The 19,460-nt window shown below is 46.4% G+C and overlaps 1 protein-coding gene across 7 annotated transcripts in view; it reads right to left on the bottom strand.

Annotated features, from left to right (window-relative positions):
• The window catches only part of magi2b (membrane associated guanylate kinase, WW and PDZ domain containing 2b), a 75,039-nt gene that overhangs the window by 15,549 nt on the left and 40,030 nt on the right, over positions 1-19,460 (bottom strand). For all 7 annotated transcript variants that reach the window (XM_076014806.1, XM_076014801.1, XM_076014802.1 and 4 more), the window contains exons 5-11: positions 18,602-18,836; positions 17,001-17,080; positions 9,915-9,972; positions 8,953-9,074; positions 8,235-8,417; positions 5,037-5,566; positions 3,741-3,909 (exon numbers count right to left, since the gene is read on the bottom strand). In XM_076014806.1, coding sequence (XP_075870921.1) covers positions 3,741-3,909; positions 5,037-5,566; positions 8,235-8,417; positions 8,953-9,074; positions 9,915-9,972; positions 17,001-17,080; positions 18,602-18,836 — 1,377 coding nt within the window. The remainder of the gene's footprint in view (positions 1-3,740; positions 3,910-5,036; positions 5,567-8,234; positions 8,418-8,952; positions 9,075-9,914; positions 9,973-17,000; positions 17,081-18,601; positions 18,837-19,460) is intronic.

Below are 19,460 nucleotides of genomic sequence, written 5' to 3'. Positions count from 1 at the left end.
GACACACACACACACACAGACACACCAGTACAAGTCTAACACCCTGACTGTGTGCTGTGTGTGCCACTAGCGCTCTCACTCACACATCTGAGGCTCTGTGTGTGCAAGGTGAGTCCATTGATATTCTGCCCTCGTGTCCACAAACACGCGTGCACTATTTTATGCACATCTGAGTCACGATAAAGGAGCTCGTCCTCTCTTTCACCCTGGTGCGGCTGGTTAACCGTCCCCATGCGGTGGTGGAGGCGGTGGTGTTTGCTGAAAGCGCTGAGCTCGCCAGGGAGGACTGAGGAGAACGACACCTTTTAGCAGGAGGGAAAAAGCTCACACACGTTCCGCCTTCAGGATGACAAAGGACTCTTGCTGCAAGAGCTGCCTGTGTACCTGACAACAGGTGCCGCGCTGCAGTTCTGTGTGTGTGTGTGTGTGTGTGTGTGTGTGTGTGTGTGTGTGTGTGTGTGTGTGTGTGTGTGTGCAGGGAAATGTCACTTGTGCGCTGAATTTTAAGCGGCCTCTCTAAATGGCGCTTGTGACGGCGAGCACGTGTCTTTCCAAAGGTTAACCACCAGGTGGCAGTTGTCAGCCCCACACGCTCTCAAAGACTCGGGGCTGCTCAGTCACAGCCTTCGCTCTCAGCCGCCGTCTGTGGCCACATTTCTTCACCTCCCTTCGGAACAGTGGTGTAGTCTAGTTTACTGTAGTGGGTGTACTCTGATATACCCACTGATACCCCCCTCACAAAACCCCGACCCCGTCGTACACATCTGTCCAGCCGCAGCTACTTCAAAACAGCAGCCATCAAGTGCAAAAAGTGTTGCAAACACAAACAAATTCGGTAAAGTGGCACTAAAACAACGGCTCGGCTGATACACTCAGAGATCAGAACATCAAACATCCTATGTATCAAAAGCAACATACTGATGCGTATCATCGCACATTTTTTTTAGTGGTTGTACAGTCCTTCGGAAACCTTTTCCAGTGGTTATATGGCGAATACCTGCGTATCAGGTAGACGACAACACTGCTTTGGAATCGCGACAACCCCTCAACGAGTAATTAGGACTAAGTGTGTTAATGTGTGAACGTCGCGCAGCACACAGTTAATTCACAAGGACGAGTTAACTGCTGTCCCTGTACTGTAGCAGCTACCAGGAGTGTTTTAAAAGAAGCACGCAGCTCTACTTCTGCTTGGTGCTGCTTGGTAATATGACACTAATGCTCCTGATTGCCTCTGAGAAGTGCCATAATAATTCTAGTCACACTTTGATTAATTAAACCTGAGATGCATACGAGTTCGATTACTTGGGCCTTAATTAAATTTGGTCAGTGAAAGGGAGGGATTGTCAGCAGTGCGACTCCAATAAATCTCCTTTATTGCTCTGTTATCATTTTTGAAACAAAGCACATTAACTCTGGACTGTTGCCGGTGTTTTTTTTTTTTTTTTTTCCTTATTTCTCAGAAAAACCTCAGACTCAACAATGAATCAGACTTTCAAACCTGAGGTGCAAAGCTTCACAGGCTGCTGCTGAACTTGTGAACTGTCAAATGAGGATTTTTTTTTTGAAAGGTGGACTGTTGAATGATGCAGTGTGTGTGGGTTTGTCAGATGGCTGAGGGCCGCAGGCGTTCAGGCAGTCACAGGCAATTATCATGTCACATCTTGACCCTGCCACCGCAGCACCTTTTGGAGAACCATCACAGAAAATAAAGCCCTCAGCTGTGCAATTTAATTCCCTTGCAGGCAGTCAGTCTTGTGGGAAATAACACGAGTGCTGAAACGGCCACTCCACGCTGCTCTGGCACTCTGAGAAGAGCGCCAATGTTAAACTTAATAACCATTAAATTAAGTCAGTTTTTCTCTTGTCTGCTTGTATAAAAGTCCTCGGACAGACCGCCGACTTGAAGTTGTCTCCTCTTACTACAATTACTTCTTACAGAATAAAAACTGTGCGTTCCTCGGGTGTTCCGACCACAGAACATCTGTCATTCATCTCACAGTGCCGAGAAAAGAAAACCGCTCATCCGTGCAACTCGTCTTTTTCTCTTGCTAATGTTCTTGTGTTATCTAAAACACAATTTTAACAATGTTTTCTGTCAATATTTGTCTGGCGCAAGTCAAATCCCCAGTCACAAAAAAAAGAGGCTGTGCAGATTGTGAGGACCACAAAGACGTTATCACCAGCCAAATAAGTGAAAGTGGCTCGCTGTTGTTGGAAGTGAGCAGCGAGTTAAGACTGAAGACTGCAACACTGCTCTGGAATACCCAAACTTAACGATGCAGGCTGCAAACAACACAATCAACGATGCAGGCTGCAAAAACAACACAATCAACGATGCAGGCTGCAAACAACACAATCAACGATGCAGGCTGCAAAAACAACACAATCAACGATGCAGGCTGCAAACAACACAATCGGTGCAGTTCCTCCATCGGAGGGAGGAGATGTTGTGTCACGCCGAGGCAAATCCGGTCGTTTGTGGGGAGACACACATCAACATGAGTCATCAATCACACACTCCAATGTAAAGAGATCTAACAGAGACGTCGGAGACGGCAACAACAGAGACAACAAAAGTTGCTGCGCACATTTCGTTCGGAGGTTTCTCTTCTTGGTTTGCGAGTCTCCTTCACGCAGCGTTGAGCAAAATTCCACCGCTCGTGACTCCGGAAGGAAGGAAAAAGGCTTTTTGTGCGACCAAAGTGGGATCTGCTGCGAGCGTGGAGTCGGTGTGGAGCGTCGCTGCTTGTTTGCCAGCTACGCAGTCATTTCTGTCCAAAGCACATTACAGTGAAATCACTGCACTCACTTTGAGGATTCGCAGTCCCAGCGGGACAGAAAGCGCTTCTTCTCCACAGCGGTGTGGCTTCCATCTCCACCTACAGTGACAAACTCCGCCTGTCATCCCAGCAGCTCTGCCTTGCATTTTAAATTTTTACACGTGTCTTGTTCACTGTGTTACCCCAAGGTGTGGGGGTGGGGTGGGGATTGATAAAACAACCTGCTGAGGCCCACCGACGACGCGGGTGACATTCAAAGCGGAATATCACCCTCAGCTCCTCTTGATCTTTTCTAACTCTCTCCGTTCTTCACCAGTCAGAATTCAAAAGAGTCAAATAAAGATGTGCATTCTGGTTCATAGTTCTAATAATATCTAATATGTCCCTGGTTGCTCTTTGGCAGCGTCCAATTTGATTTTATTAGTTAAATGATGAAATCGCTGCAGATAAGTCGAAGCATCTTTGAGCAACAGCAGGCACAACTTTTCTTTGAAACTCACAACTACTTAATACTCTGAAAATAAAGTGACGCAGAGACACGAGGGAGTTCGAGTCGCCGTGATCTGAATGTGTTGGAAATAGACCCAGTTTCAAAATGATCATAATCAAAACCTCTTTCAGCCTGGACTGTCAACCACACTTGACTCCTCTTCTGAGAAGTTGCAGCTGTGGGTGAAGATGCAGCAGTTACACAGTATTCAGTGGAGCTCAATCAGATGCCAGCTCATATATTTCAGCGGGCAGTTGCTTTTACGTTTGCCTCTTTTCTATTTTTGCACCAGAGCACAGCAGACTGAGTTTAATCTCAACCATCACAAAATATGTTAGATCTGTGACCAAAATACACGACAGTTTGCTGACATCGTGACACCGTCAAAACTTTGGCTTACACAACTTTTTTTACACATAAAAAAAGTGCAGTGGTACACACGGGAAGCTGAGAAGCAGCGGTGCCCTCACCTGTTCCTGCCCTCTGGATGAGAAGCGTGGCCTCCGCACCCACAGGACACTCTTTGAGCATCTCCACCACCCGACCATGACCGGCTGCAGCCACCGGCTGCTGGTTCACCTCCAGGATCAGGTCTCCCTCTATGAGGCCAGCGGCTGCCTGCGAGCCCGGCTCCAGCACCTGGCCAACAACAGCAGCAGCAACAAGCTCACACACATGTTGTTTAGCAGTAGCTGGAACAAAAGAGCTGCACACTGGCATCTCCGCGCAGTGTTTGTCAACCGCTGTACCACGACACACTAATGTACAGTCAGATCATGTCAGGTGCACTGTGAAAAATTATCCAATTTCACTTAATTGAGGGTAAAAAATAATTCATTAAATCCACTGTGGAGTAAAGGAATGTGAGCCTGTTCTATCAGCTCTGTGTGCATCTAAAGAGTTTTCCCAGGTTTCACACTGGCTGAGTGTCAATAAAAAAATTAAAGAAAATAAAAAGAATTGTTATTTTTGGGCTAAAAAGTGTAATTTTACAATATTTTTGGTTGATGCTGTGCCATTTTCAATGTAAAAAATGTACCATGGGAAAAAAAAAGAGGTTGAAAAACACTGCTAGAAAAATGCACTAATAATTACTGGCAGACGCTGGAGGACAATTATGTAGGAAGAAGAACGTTTGGATGAGATGCCTTGATTTATTACGCAGAAATTAATCATGTCTTCATTTTTGCATGCTAATCATTAAGTAACACATGTAGCTGTTAATAATGCATTTACTACAGTCAGTCTTCATTAGTATTCCTACTATAGTGTCAAATTATAAGTGCAAATCTTTTCCCCATCAAAGTTTTAATAAAGTTTTGACCACCTTAGCTCTGCTAATGTTCTAAAACATGAACGTCCCCCCATGAACTTATTGAAACCTTTTCTAAAAAATTTAATCAAGCAGTTAGGGATTTTTGATTGAACATGAAAGCCTGTTCTTCTCCCACGGCTCTGGTCGAACCGTTGCAGATAACAAATCATTGAGAGGCCAATATCATTTATGTCTTATTCGCTCAATTTCTTTTTACTCGTATGTTGAATTAAATTGACTGTGACCCGCGCCTTGAAATTCTCTTTCTCTCAAGCCTAATGTGAAACCAAATCAGACCATTACATTTGGCTGACCGGAGGACTTTCTCTAAAAAGGGAAACATTAACCGGCTGGAATCCAGGAAAAATGAATGTCAAACATCAGAAGATCTGATTGGCCGGGTTAATGAAGCAGAAGCGTGTGGAAGAAATGAGCGCGGCCGACGACTCACCTGTTTGACTCTCTGACCGGTGGGACTGTCTGCGATGGTGAAGCCGAAGCCCTCGGAGCCCTTCACCATGGTCACCGTCAGCAGCTCCGCTCCCGGCGCCGTGGCCCCCTGCACCCCCGGCGTGCCCGAGGAGGCCATGGACATGTTGTCGTCGTGGGGCGTGAGCGCCGAGGCCGAGCCGGGGGTGGTGGGCGGCAGGGAGGAGCCGTCCAGGTGCGTGTCCCCGGGGTGGGCGGCCCCGGCCTGGCCCAGGGCCTGGCCGGGCAGCTGGGAGCTCAGCGACAGATACTCCAGGTAGGGGTCGTAGCTGCCGCGACCGTTCACCACCAGGGGGCGGTGCTCCAGCCCGATGGGCGTCAGGGAGGCGCTGGCGGCCGCGTTGGGGTCCTCGGGGTCAAAGGGCAGCGGGTAGCCCCGACACAGCACCAAGGTGACGCTCTGGCCGATGGGCACCGACTGGAAGAGCTTGACCACGTCGGCGTGCGTGGTGCCCAGCACGCAGATGTCGTTGATGTAGACGATGACGTCACCTGGGGAGATTATACAGCTGCAGCTTCACAACCACTTCCCACTCATTTTCATTGGCAACATTTCCAAAACATTTCCATGACTTCTCCATGACCTTTCAGCAACCTTGAAATACAGAATTTTCGTACTCAAAAGAAGTGTGAACCCTTGCCAATGACCTTATGCTACAATAATGGCTTCAAGTATTCAACATTTGTGTGGAAGTTTGCAGAGCTGTAGCATTGTTGGAGACACGGCGCCACGGTCACATTTGATGACTTTTCCAAAGATTTTCAGTGATTTTGCAAAATTCCATGACTTTGGCAGGCATGGAAAATGATATTTGCAAATTGAATGGATTACATCAGTCTGTGTAAACCCACTGGGCTGCAATCTAAAAGAGTGTGTGTGTGCATAGTGTGAGAGAGAGTGAGACAGAGAGAGAGAGAGAGGCAGGGTCCGCAGTTCCAGCGTGACTTAATACGACAACCATCTGGTGCAACAACAACACACCACTGAAAATAATCAAAGATTCAAAAGCATGAACACAAACGAACGAAGCTGCGGCGGTGTCGCCCCTGTGCAACACGACCCGCCGTCGACTTCCTGTTGACGGGCAAAACAATTTCATCATCCCTCTGTCGGTCCTAATTGTGCGGCGGCCGGCGGCGGGAGGAGGCTCGGCTCTCTGTCACCGCCGCCGCCGCCGCCGCGGTTGGAACGAGCGGAAAGTTGTGGATTTTGAGCTTTAAAGTTGCAGCCCCGTGACAAATTCATCTGCCTCAAATCCTCTATTTCACACTTCTGGAGGCACTCGCTGTCACCCGCGCAGACACGCACACACTCCTGCCAGCGTGCGCACGTGCGCGAGTGCGCACCGCACATGTCGCAGGCACAATTGTGCACACAATCCCTGAGAGCAACGCCGCACAACTCAAATAGGCCGGCTAATCTGAGCTGGGCAGCGCCCGGATGTGACTCTGTGACTGTGAGGGTGCGTGAGTATGAATGTATGTGTGCAGGAGTGTGTGTGTGTGTGTGTGTGTGTGTGTGTGTGTGTGTGTGTGTGTGTGTTTGAGCTGCTCTGGCAATGTCACAGAGCAGAGGGTTGAAGAGAGAGAAATCGGAACGGAGAGGGAGGGAGGGAGAGAGGGAAGGAAGAGGAAAGTATGGAGGGAGGGGTAGAGGAGGGCTGACAGGCCAGGATGGAGGAATGAAGAGAGGGAAAGTAGAGAAAGGCAAAGCAGGATGAAAATATACCGAGGCTGGAAGCAGAGCAGAAGTGTCAGATGACATGGTTAGATAAGAAAGCATAATAAAGGGTGAGCCGGAGAGACAAAGAAAGCGATGAAGATAAAATAGAAAGAGATGGAATGCAGATAAAAAAGAGAAAGTGATAGGCAGAGGAGAGATATAAAAGCAGAGAGGGAGCGTGTGATGGGAGCAGGGAGGAGGAATCCCAGTTAACAAACGGCTCTAAATGAGCAGCTCAGGCCTGCGTCCAGCTCAGCAGCTCACAGCGCAGCACAAATAAAGGCTTATGCAGCCGCTGCAACGCCAACAGTGGCAGAGTTGCGCTTTCTTGTTTTCAGGCTGGGCCTTAAAGTGAGATTTTCAATCTGTTGCAACCTCGACGACCCAGAGGATCGAACGTATGGATCGGCGCCGTGTTCTCGTCCTTCTCATCCAAAACCAAAGTCAATCAAAGCTCAAGTCGTGGTAAATTAAAAAGGGAGCCTGTTCAATGGAGCGCGCACAGAGAGAATGAAAGCAGAAGTTTGGTGCTCCTGAACGCAGCTGACTGGAGTCGTGCTCAGAGGGTTCACATCAGGCCAGTTCACAAAGGGAGTCTGCAACACTGGACGTAAGAACCAGAGTTTAAACACAAGACACATCAGTCGGTAGAGGCAAACAGCAAAGTCACTGTCTAGCGGCGCCCATTTAGGTCCATTAAATATTCAAACATTTAGTTCTGAGTTAAACGTTGGCCATAAATCAAAGAGGAGATCATCATCTGGCCCCAGAAATGCTGATAAATCAAACGGACACACGGCAGCTAAATAAAGATGCAGCAAAAGTGGTTCTGAAGCGATTTGTTTTGCATGACTCTGCAGAGATGGAGAGACTGACGCAGGCTGGCAAAGAGAAGATGTGTGCTTCCATTAAGATGTGCAACCACTCTCTGGATGTTTGGCACAACATGTACGCTTGTTCTGCCTTTCTAAACACAGAACACATTCACTGTCTTTTTCCCGTTGACAATAACAGTCATCAGATGGATATTCAGCTCTGGGAGGCAGAGGTACTCAACATGATGTTCAATTACAGGCAACGGGGACACTCAGAGGCCTCTTTGTGGCCCTGCTGACCGACTGCACCTGTGCGTGACTGGGTTTGATCATTTAGAGACAGTGGATGGGGGAGATATTTACCTGCAGTGCTGCTGTTAAGAAGAAAAAAAAAAGGTAAACACCTATTCGAATGGAAACGACACTCAGCCAGTAAGAGGTCGTCGCACTTGATCTGCTTTGGCAGGAAATGAAGGTCTGTAATGTCAGGGTGTCAAAATAATGAGGCCCCACTTGAGCATTCCACAAACACGGCGTTGGGAATCAGCTGCGGCGGTGGCGGTGCTCAAAGCTTGTACCTCCGGGCCACTTGTCAGAACTCTGGGCTGGAGCTGCTAATTACCTGTGTCCATCTTTCCGTCCTGAGCGGCCGGCCCGTCTGGAATGACGCTCTTCACTTGCAGGAACTCGTCGGGCTCGTCGCCCCCGATGATCGTGAAGCCAAATCCCATGTTGCTCTTCTGCAGGCCCGTGGACAGGAAAGTGCCCTTCAGCTGGGTGGGATCCCTTGTAAACAAGGGCTTCTCTGCAGGGGTGAAACACCATATTTCAGACACTCTTGTGATGTGAAAGCCTTTGCACCGCGATCTGTTTCGCATTTTGCCATGACGGGACAGTTTCAGGGCCTGGATTTGCCCACAGACTGCTAGATTTGCACGTCAGAGCACCGAAATTACACACATTTTGCCTTAACGTCTAATAAGATGACTCACTGCGGATACACAGATTACACTCACATGAAGCGGAGCATAATGTACTAATCTGGTTGGCTGTTCTACACGTGCCTGGGTCAGCCCACTCGGGGCCTCAAGGCAAACATGTTCCCTGGTTCCCTCAGTGCCAGCCAGTCTTCTCTGCTTGACCCGGCCAACAGTGACTTTGTGCATCTGCCCTGTCAAACACCCATGAAGGTGGACGCTGTCTGTCAGCGGTGGCTGACAGGATAAAACTCCATGATCACAAAAAGACAAGTAAAAGGTGGATCCCTAATTATTAAGACTTAATGTTGTTTTCATGAAATGAGAACAAATTTCAGCACTTCTTCTTTTTCTCACACGTACCTCTGTAGATAGTGGGCAGTGGGAGTGCCGAGAGTCCCTGGCTCTGGATCTGCCTCTGCTGCTCCAGGCGCCGCTTGGCCTCCAGGACTGGATTCTCAAACTGAGTCCTTCGATTGATGTGGCTAGAAAATGCAAGACTATCATTAAAAAATAAAGGAAAACAAATAACTCAGCACCAAGTGTGCCAAGTACAAGCGTACATTTTATAAATATAATAGTACATTTTATAATAAAATGTACTATTATTATTATTTTTATTATTATATTACATTATATCACATTATTACACTTACAATTTCTGATACGTAAATCCAAAGTCAACCTAAAAGGATAATTATTGGCTCCCTCTCAACTAAAACAAAATTTTCTCTGTACAATACAAAAAAAACACCAACTCCTGAGCAAAACCGTTGCCTCAATAAAATATAATTTCCTGAGGCTTGCTGGCATAATTATCGAGCACAATACACCTTAAAGGTTAAATGGCTCCATTTGCTCTTTCTCTCAATAAACTGGTTGCTCAGTAAACTAGATATGACGGAATGTATTGAAAGTGTGGATGCCTGGATATTCCACTGTTTCTGGCGGCCAATTAGTGCTGGATGTTTGCCATCCACCTCAAGAGCCCCAATCAGTTCACAATCGTGTTTTGGGCCTTGAGTAAAACTGCCTTTTAATGTACTGTTGCTAAATTAAACATCAACCAAGACTCCGTGTGTTCCAAATCCAGCGCATTTAATACATTGGAACAGGTTTTTTTTATCATCAGCAGCGTATCTCTTGATAGTCCTTGCAGACATGAATATTCATGTTAAAGTTCGGTGAAATAACCAGTGACGACATAAAAAAAGCATGAGAATTTTGGCATGTATAATTCATGGAGGGAGCATGTAAACCGCGGAAATGCCTTTCCCGTTTTACTACGGAGCAGCTGAGCTATCCGAGTCAGCGGGGAGACTTACTCGACATAGTAGCTGCCGTAGATGGGATCGTCTATCTTCTCCCAGCCATAGGGCAGCTCTGCCAGGGAGGAGAAAACAGTCGGGGGAAATGAAGTCAGTTTTATGCAGAGAGCAGGGACGGAGACGCGGGAGCACTGAGGGAGGAGACGACGTGTATCTCAGGTCTCCCAAAGAGCCGCTTTCACAGAGAGACGGCAGCTCTGGCGGCCGCAGCGCCGACTCCGAGCTGAAGCAGGCCGGTGAGACACGTCTCATCCTGCTCCTCCATCTTCTGCTCTGGTCCTCAGCACACGTTCCTCAATACTTTCACCACCAACGATTGTCTACTTGCTTTCATTTCACCGAGACAGTGGCTGATTTTTTCAGATTATTTGCTTCTTTCTGGACGTGTTCCAGCGTTGCCAGCAGCCCCCCCCCCTCGTTACTGTTTTCCTCCATCCATCTCTCTGCCCATTTAGCTCCTCTTTCTCCCTCCTCCATCCTGAAGAAGTGGGTCACGCTCTGCTGAAAGTCCCGTGCTCGGTGACCTCTTCCTCTACCCATCACAATTTACACAATCCCAAGGCCAAAAGTAACAATGTGGGATTTTTTTTTCTTCCATAGCTTCAGTTACTGTCAGAGCGGGATTGCATTCAACAATATACACCCACGCACTCACATACAGTAACGGTCCATCAGCTCAAGCGGCTGCCCTCCCACTCGGACAACATACTGGAGATAACCACTCTGTCTTGGGAAGAGCATTTCAAAAGCTGTATTCTGGTTCGTCTTCTTCACTCGTCTACATTTAGCATCATGTCTTGTAAATATGTTTACTGAAAATTCATGATTTGTCAATAGGTGGGAAAGATAAGACTGCTGTGATATGACTGATGCCCAGAGTAGATCTTCAGAAAATTAAAAAGGAACCTGAACAGCAGCATGATGACATTCGCACTACTGTCATTAAAAAATTAATCTAAAATATTATTTATAAACATACATTTTTTGGGGAGACACGGTGGTGCAGTGGATAAACGTTGCTGCTCAGCCTTGCCCTTTGTGTTTCAGCAGATATGCATCATCTTCTGGGGTGGAGTGGAGGAGTTCAAACTGTTGTTGTGAGTACTGATATGACTTGGTCAAGATGTTGGCTGCTGAACGTAGGCAACAGGAGCTGTAGGCTTCTTCCAGGGTGGGCAGCTGACTGCTTCTTATCTTTTGTGCAATCTTGATGACTCCGCTGAGCCTTGTTGCCAGCTGCTGAGCTGTTGCTGTACCACACAAGCATCCTGTGGATACAAGCTGTTGTGGGAGACTGACCTTCCTGGGAGTTCGGAGAAAATAAACTTATACATGAACTTCTTTTGAAATCGTGAGGGTTGAGTTGATCGATCTGTGTAAGAGATGAGGGTGGCTGCTAACCAGAATCCTGAACCTAAAGACTCTGTGTACCTCATCATCATGACTTATGTTGATGTAAATCTGTAGGAAAACTTGTATGACTGCTTAAAGATCTAAGATGTATACAATCATCCAACTCAGTGGTCTCGTGGTAGGGTGTCCACCCTGAGACTGGAAGGTTGTGGGTTCGATCCCTGGCCGGGTCGTACCAAAGACTGCAAAGATGGTACCCATCGCCTCCCTGCTAGGCACTCAGTATATGAAGTTGGACTTCGGTGGTTAGACCCAATGATGGGTCAAATGCAGAGGACACATTTTGCATCCTTGGGGATTTGACTGGGACTTTTCTCATGTGTGAAGGGAGAAGAGGAAAGGGCAAAGCACACAACCCTGTGGGCCTCCTATGCTGAGTGAAAGAGTAGAAAAGGTCCATTCTAAGCTTGTGTGGATGTTCTTTGTCTATATCACATGGTGAACTGAATACTTTGGTCTCGTGTGGACTTGAACAACAGTCTGCTGGTCGAAATGGTTTAAAAAGCAGAGAAGTAGTGACAGACACTTTTACACTTCAGACATTGAGTCCACTGCTGCTGTGAATGGATGTTTTGTAGTGTGATGTATGGTGCTGATTTAGGTTACTGTTGAACTGCGGGATACTATGTGATACTATATACTTTGTGGTATCTTTCACAGTATTTGGAGTCGGTCACGCAGCTGACGCTGGCACAATCCGCTCCTGCCGCAATGTGATTATGAACTAACAGTTGAGTTTGTTTGGAATGTCTTTGAGTCCTTTTTGGAAGCAACATTTTGTTCGCGGGAGCTTATGTCCTCGCTGCCGAGGATGCTGACGGTGCAGCTCAAGGTGAAAGGTGGTGCATGCAGCAAATTGTGGCTCCGGCTGCCTCCTTCCTGGCCGCTGAGGCAGACAACTCTGATGGATTCAGACTTAAAGCGCCTCAAATTCCCCCCCCCCCCCACCCCCCCGCCCCACTCATGAGCAACCTCCAATGTCTGTGTAACTCATCCACTAGTTGCCTGCCCTCCCCTTAATGCGAAAAGGGGGACAGTTTCCATGGAAACCACCAGTGGAAGTATTTTTTTTTTTCTCTGGCCTGAGCTGAGAGCTCTCTGTTGTCTCTATTTCCCACCGATGAAATGCACCGCAAACAAGAGGGTGCTTGTGATTTCATGCATTCTTGGGCCTGTGTGTCTGTGCAGCGTGTTTGCGAGGCGGCTCGACTGTATGCGTGAATAACTGAATGGTCGTTGGCTAAATCGGGAATCTCATCACGAGCCTGTGAATAGTCCAGACACTGGGATGGCCTGTCTGCGTGCGGATGTTTGTGTGCATGATTATGTGTTTCTGCACTGGTGTCTGTGTTGACATGAAGCCTAATTGTGATTCCTCTGCATTAGATGACTCACCCTTCCTCCCTGGCCAACAGGCAGATAAGAACAGATCCAGTGAGCTCATTGGACTCAAAGAACTGAAGACATTCATGGTGAACTCAAACTGAAAGCTTTTCAAAAAGAAATACCTTGATACTTTCGTCCCATTTGTATGAAACTCGCGACTATTCATGACATTTTCAGTTTGTTGGGGAACAACATTTGCACAATAATGACTGCTTATAAAAAGAAGCTTGTTCTCTACTTGAGGCTGACCACATTTTCATTCTATTTTTTATATATCTATTTTTTTATTTTATCCTTTTTTTGATGCTTAATCAAAAACTTTTTTGGTAACGTTTTAAATTAAGGTCCTTGCAATAAGCATTAGATAATAGGTAACACGTTCCCTATAAGATGCTTATCGAGATTATTATATTAGTTATCTGATATAAACTATATATAATGCTGTCATTAACACTTATCTAGACTTGAAAACACATAAAAATGTTACTCAGCATCTTATGAATTAAAGATCATTACAAGGACCCTGGTATATTTTTGCATCGCTTACAAGTGAAATCAATCCAATATTCAACAACCTATGTCACTCTATGTCACAGTCCTATGCGTATTCAGCACAGAACTTACAGTGCGTAACACAAGCACTATCCGTGGGGTTCGGTGTTGAGACCAAACTGAGAGCAACACTCGTCATGAAACTTGTCCCACTTTGTTCTTCCATTCTGTAAGCAACACGAGGCGGAGACAGCGGCCCGGGTTACCTAACAAGATCCTCGTCTGACAAAAATAATGCGCGGCAGCCCGATCTGCAGCGACGAGCCTTTGAACCCGTGCGAGTCAGCCTCGGCATATAGATTCAACACAACGCACGCAGAAAGTTGCACATTCACTCAGAAGAACACAACACGCAAACAAAGAAACTTCTCGTCAATTTCAGCCGGGAAGCAGCGTGGGAGCGGCACGGAAAGGGAAGAGAAGCGAAGGAGTGCACGAAATGGCCACGGAGAGGAGTGAGGCCATCACAGGAGGGAGGATGCAACGCTGATGAAAGTGTGTCTAAATGTCTGCTTCCTGCCGGAGGCGGAGAGACTCTGGGAACTCTTTCAGGCAGATGGGGCAGTTAGAAGCAGCACAACCTCCACCTGCTGTTCCCTCCCCACATTTGTTTACTCTCACTCCGTGCAGAATTGGACGGATTTACTTTCATACATATTTCATGGCTGAAATCCGACACTTGGTTAAGGTGAGAGGGCGTCTGATAAACAAAGCCTGACGATACAGTGCAGAAAGTAAGCGCACCATGGATCATATAGTGTATATGGCTACAGCACACAGGGGAATAGAAGAGAACCAGCAGCCTGGATGCTGGAAACAGCTTCTCTCAACTGTGGTGATGGTGCAGAGTGTATGCGTAATTTCTTTTTTTTCTTTTTGCAGAAATACGAAAAAACAACCACATACAATGTCCATTACTTTAGCTACCAATAACCTCGCTCCTGCAGACGCACAAAATGGATTCCATTCAAAGTCAATCACATTAAAAAAATCAAGAAAATCAAGAAAATCAAATCCATCTTTTCTAGCCGCTTCCTCTGCACTCAGGCTCGTGGGAGAACTGCAATCATTTTTGCCGCCTTCTTCTTATTCATATTGAAGATTTGATTTGTTTCAAGGTTTTATGCAAAATTTGACCAACGTGGGACAATGTTCAGAAAGTTTGTGCGAAACAGATGGTTTGGAAAATCAGCCTTTTGTGATGTCGTCAAGGGCGGTGACATATAACTCGCATCTCTCCTGGAGAAGTGACAACACCAGCATGTAGGTGTTTGTTCCTGTCTTGCTTCTGCCTCCTTGCAACACGTGGAAGGTACCACGAATCCTTGTCTTGAATCATCTACCAATTTCTTTTAGTTCCATCTCCACAACTTGACAAAGAAAGACATTGGATGCGTCAACGCTCAGATGGCCTTGTTACAACAGGGTAGGAATGCTCTACATCAATCCATGGCGCATGCCGACGCTGAGTCTTTTCTACAGAAAAACAACATTTCCTGCCTTTTACATGAGCTGTTTGAGGAAGGCATCGACTCCAAGGCCCTGATGGTAGGAGGGGAAGCTGATGTGTCATCCAGCTTCTTTAAACTAAAGTGCCTTTAGTTTGAGGCGCTCTGCCAGCCGAGCTATTCACATCAATGACGTTTAACCACTGATTATTGAAAGGTAGAGGCAGCCAAACAAACATTTTGAAAGCCTATTTTGAAAGACTGCTTTCATACGGCTAAACACGCCACACAGGTTTTTAGTTTTGGACCAATCCGACTCCAAACAGGAAGGATGGCAGTCTCTTCTAATGTAGAAGCATTAACAACTACTGAGCTTTATTACATTCAAGTAGATGCAACTGAGTGAAACTGAGTGTCTGAACAGCAAGGAACAGGATATTATACCATGATAGTTTTTTAATAATTAATTAATAATAAGTGACATTTAAACATGTCTGCAAGATGGATTAGAAGAAGAAGAAAGTGTTTGGAAAAAGTCAGGACCCTAAAAGGTGGCGTGAACCCACAGAGACAGCAACAATGGCCGGTTGTTGCGTGAAGGGAAAAAAAACCCTGATGTGATCTCAGAGCCACAGTCAAGTGGGGAGGGAGAGTTTGTGCAGAGCTGAGCGCTGTAATTAGAATTCCTGTCACAGTTGGGCCCTCTAGCCGACAGAGGAAGGCAGAGGGAGGGACGGGGAACCAAGGTAGCGCACAAACAGCCAGCGGAGGGCAGGAAAAAATTGAAGGTGCAGAGGGAAGAGAGACGAGACGAGATCTGAGACGTGAGGTGACGGAGTGCAGGTGGGGAGGGGGGATGGGTGTGGGGGTTTGAGAAGAGATTGATTCTCATCTTGTTCCTGGGAATGGCTGTGTAACCCGACAGCTGACCAGCAGCAGCAGCAGCAGCAGCAGCAGCAGCAGCAGCAGCAGCAGGTATCACCGTCCGTCTCACTCCTCACGCTGCGGCAGGAAACCAACCAGCTCGCCTTCATCTCAGCCAAACCAGACGGACGGATGGATGGATGGACGGACGGACGGATGGATGTGGCGTGGTTCCCAAGCGAGTAGAAAACGCTGCTCACGTCAGACGCCCGATGAATAAATAATCTCACTGTTGTGCTTCAGTTTGCAAGTGAATATTCAGAGGAAGCAGAAGTTTCCAGCCTCAGCAAACACACTAAAACAACTTGGGATTTTAGCCAGTCAATGGACACGGTTTGATTATAATAAGTTATTAGAGATGCATCTGATGCAAATTTGGTGCAAGTGCAGACACATTTTGACTGAATTCCCTCAAAATAACATAAAACATCCAGCAGCTACTGATACTGTATACAGCAGCAGAGTCCCGCAGACCACTGCTGTTTCACAAAACTATTTTAAACACATGAATGATTCATACAGGCGCGCGCACAGACACTGGTCCGGATATGGGCTGAACAAGTCTGAAAATAACAGGAATTATTTGGCTTATCTCCACAAACGCTGTCTCCTCATCTTTTTACTTTTTGATGGACTTACTGCACCCCAATTTGGCAGCTTTTCTCAACACCACCTCAATGGTTAGGACAATAAATTAGGGTAAAAAAATGATGAATTCATTCATAGCAGGAAAATGGTCCTGCACGGACGAAAATGAATTAGCATTTTCTTAAAATAACACCTCACAATCATGACTCTTTTCAAAGATTAGCATCCTAAGTGGGCCAAATTGCATGCAGTCTGCATTTGCATGGAACTCTTCACACCAAGTGGAAAACAGAAAGATTCAACTCTTGAAAGGCAACATGTCCTCTGAAAAGTATTTTTTAATGAAAACTGTGCTGCCATAAATAAGATCAGACATGTTTTATTCCTAATAAAACAAAGTCAATGCAGATTAAATGTTTTGTCAAGAAGCCGCCAAAAACAACCAGGATATAAAATGACAACACAAACCCCATCACTTTAAAATAAAACAGATAGCTACCACAATAAACCAAACATTGATTTTTCTTTTCTTTTTTTTCAGATTTACATATCAAATTCACACAGCCTGGACTTCAAAACCCTCATTTGCAAGTCAGAACCTCCTTCAGAACCAGCAGAAACAGCGAACCAGGCAGCAGCGGGCTGAGGGATTTCATGCAAAGCAGGAATCAGGTTCACCGACTGCAGGGAAGGACTCGCTCCAACAAACCAGGGTGAGCGGAAACCACCCCGGGACTGAGAGCAGGGAAGACAACGGAGCAAAGAGACTCACCGTCCTCTCGGCACTCTTCAGGGGGTTTGGCTTTCTTGGCGAGCCGAGGATCCAGCCACGATGTGGTCTTGGTGTTGTGACTGAGGAGGAGCAAAGACCGAGAAGAGTCAGCAGAGGAAGAGGCTGCAGGGGAGTGACGAGTCCGCAATCGACCTGTGCGTGTGTGTGTGTGTGTGTGTGTGCGTGCTTGCAGACAGACAGGTGGAACTTCCACCCGGGGGCCATTAATGTGCTTGTAAGCCTTCAATTGCCATAAATTAGTCGGGGAGAGGGCCAGTGTTTGCATTGTTTGTGTATGTACACGCACACACACACACACACACACACACACACACACACACACACACACACACACACACACACACACACACACACACACACACACACACGTATACATATATATGCATACAACTACTCTGACTAGCAAAGACGATATTGTACTGTAAAAATAATTAAAAAGACAGATATAATCATATAATATATAGACACACATACACACATATACAGACGCAGACAAACACACACACACACAAGCACAGACACATACTATATGTGTGAGTGTGTGCGTGTGTGTTGCAGCACTTAGCTGCATTAAGTTCCATTAATTATTCAGCACAAAGTTTACATAACCTCTCCTACTTATGACTTTTAAAGCAGGACCGCTTAGGAAGTGTGTTTGGTTATATCTGACATACATTACACAACAATACACATTGCGTATTTTTCGGGTTTCTTTTGTTGAAAAAAGCATTGTATCCTCCTTGCATAATTTAAAGGCCCAGTGCGTCACATTTAGCAGCAGCAGCAGCAGCAGCAGCAGCTCGTGGTAAGAAACTAAAGAGCAAACAGTGCGGATGTTTCCGCTGCTTCCTGGATCCCAGCTGATCTCCCGGTTCACTGCGAGCTGCTGCCATGCCAGAGTAAAAATCAAACCCCCGAGCTGATCCACATTCTGGGCGGCAGTAGATGCGTGTTGGCACAATCAGACCGCCTCCCTCCAAGTGGGCCGGCTCTTCTTGTAAACATAAATGCTTATTATTAGCAAGTGAAAATAGCAGCTGTTTATTTTCAGGGACTTTATCCCACTGAAGTGGGATAGACTTGTATATATTTTATATTCAGGTATTTTTAGGTATATGTGCACATTTAACAAATACTTGCATATCCATATATATCGATATATACATTTTATTATATATATTATGTAGACTTGTATATAGATCCTTATTTTGCTCCTCCACTGAGTTGCACATTGGTTTATAGTTAATTTATACTTCCAGTTGCACATTGTTTACTTGTTTACCCTTACTTTTACTTATTCTGTAGTTTGTTTTTGGTTTTTTTAAGCTAGGAAGTGGGATAGAGAAAAACCCAGGTCAAATTCCTTGTTTGGCCTGCACAAACTTGGCCAATAAAGCTTGGCCAATAAATTCTGATTCTGATTCTGAAACATAAGGTGCATTTTCTCACCAACCCCCCACTTCCTCCCTCTCTCCTCTCATGCCACTATCAATCTCACGCACTGGGCCTTTAAACCCACGGGACCGTGTTGCTGCTCCATAAAAAAAAAAAAAATATATATATATCTATCTCTCTCTCACTCGATGAAGTAAACCTCTCCCTTCTCGGTGTAAGCCATCTCCCAGTTGTCCGGCAGGGGACCCAGCTCCTCCTCATCTGCATCGGGGACTTTGGCAGGGGACTCGGAGGCAGATTTGGGGGCCTCGTCTCCTTCGGCCGGGGCCTCGGCGGAGGAGGAGGCAGTGGCCTGGCACGAGGCCTCGGCGCCAACCTCCCCGGAGGCGTCGGTGCTCTTGTCCTCGTGCTCGCTGGACTCTGTGGAGCACACGCACGCAAACACTCAGGCGTTTTATTCTCGCACATATCTGGACCTGGATGCACACTGCAGAAGCCACGCATGATGAGTCAGAGGCGATGCCACTGCAGAGCTGTGAAGCCCCAGGAGAGAGAGGGAGGGAGGGAGGGAGAGATGGAGAGAGAGAGCGGCATTGGGTCTCGGGACAAAAAAAACAACAACATGGGGATGTCAGAGATTGAGGAACAGGGAAAGACAGGACTTCAGGGGCGGCACACTGAGTCAGAAACAGGAGGAAAGGTTTTGTTTTTTAGAATGACGGGAAAAGCTGGTGGCAAGAGCATGTGACAGATGAGGAACGCCAAGCAAACATCATCCTGAGAACGCTCCCTTACAGTGGAGGCCCGACTAAAACATTCAGCAGGAAGGAGGGATGATGAAGTCAGACAAAAATTGAACTTCCCTTTTAAAAGAACAAACAATCGCTATTAAAAAAAAATCATCTCTTTAGGACCAAAAAAAGTTAAAAAGGTTAAAAATCAGATTTCTTCTCCCTGTCCTCGTGACCATCAGAAACCTCCCTCTGCCCGTCACCCTCATAATGTTACAGAGATTTATGGTTGTGCTGATGGAGCACTGTGAGA

Source organism: Nelusetta ayraudi, unplaced genomic scaffold (assembly GCF_046127955.1).
Source record: "Nelusetta ayraudi isolate G7.1 ecotype Tasmania unplaced genomic scaffold, CSIRO-AGI_Nayr_v1 ptg000173l, whole genome shotgun sequence".
Classification (NCBI taxonomy): domain Eukaryota; kingdom Metazoa; phylum Chordata; class Actinopteri; order Tetraodontiformes; family Monacanthidae; genus Nelusetta; species Nelusetta ayraudi.
This window is presented reverse-complemented; position numbering and strand designations above follow the sequence as displayed.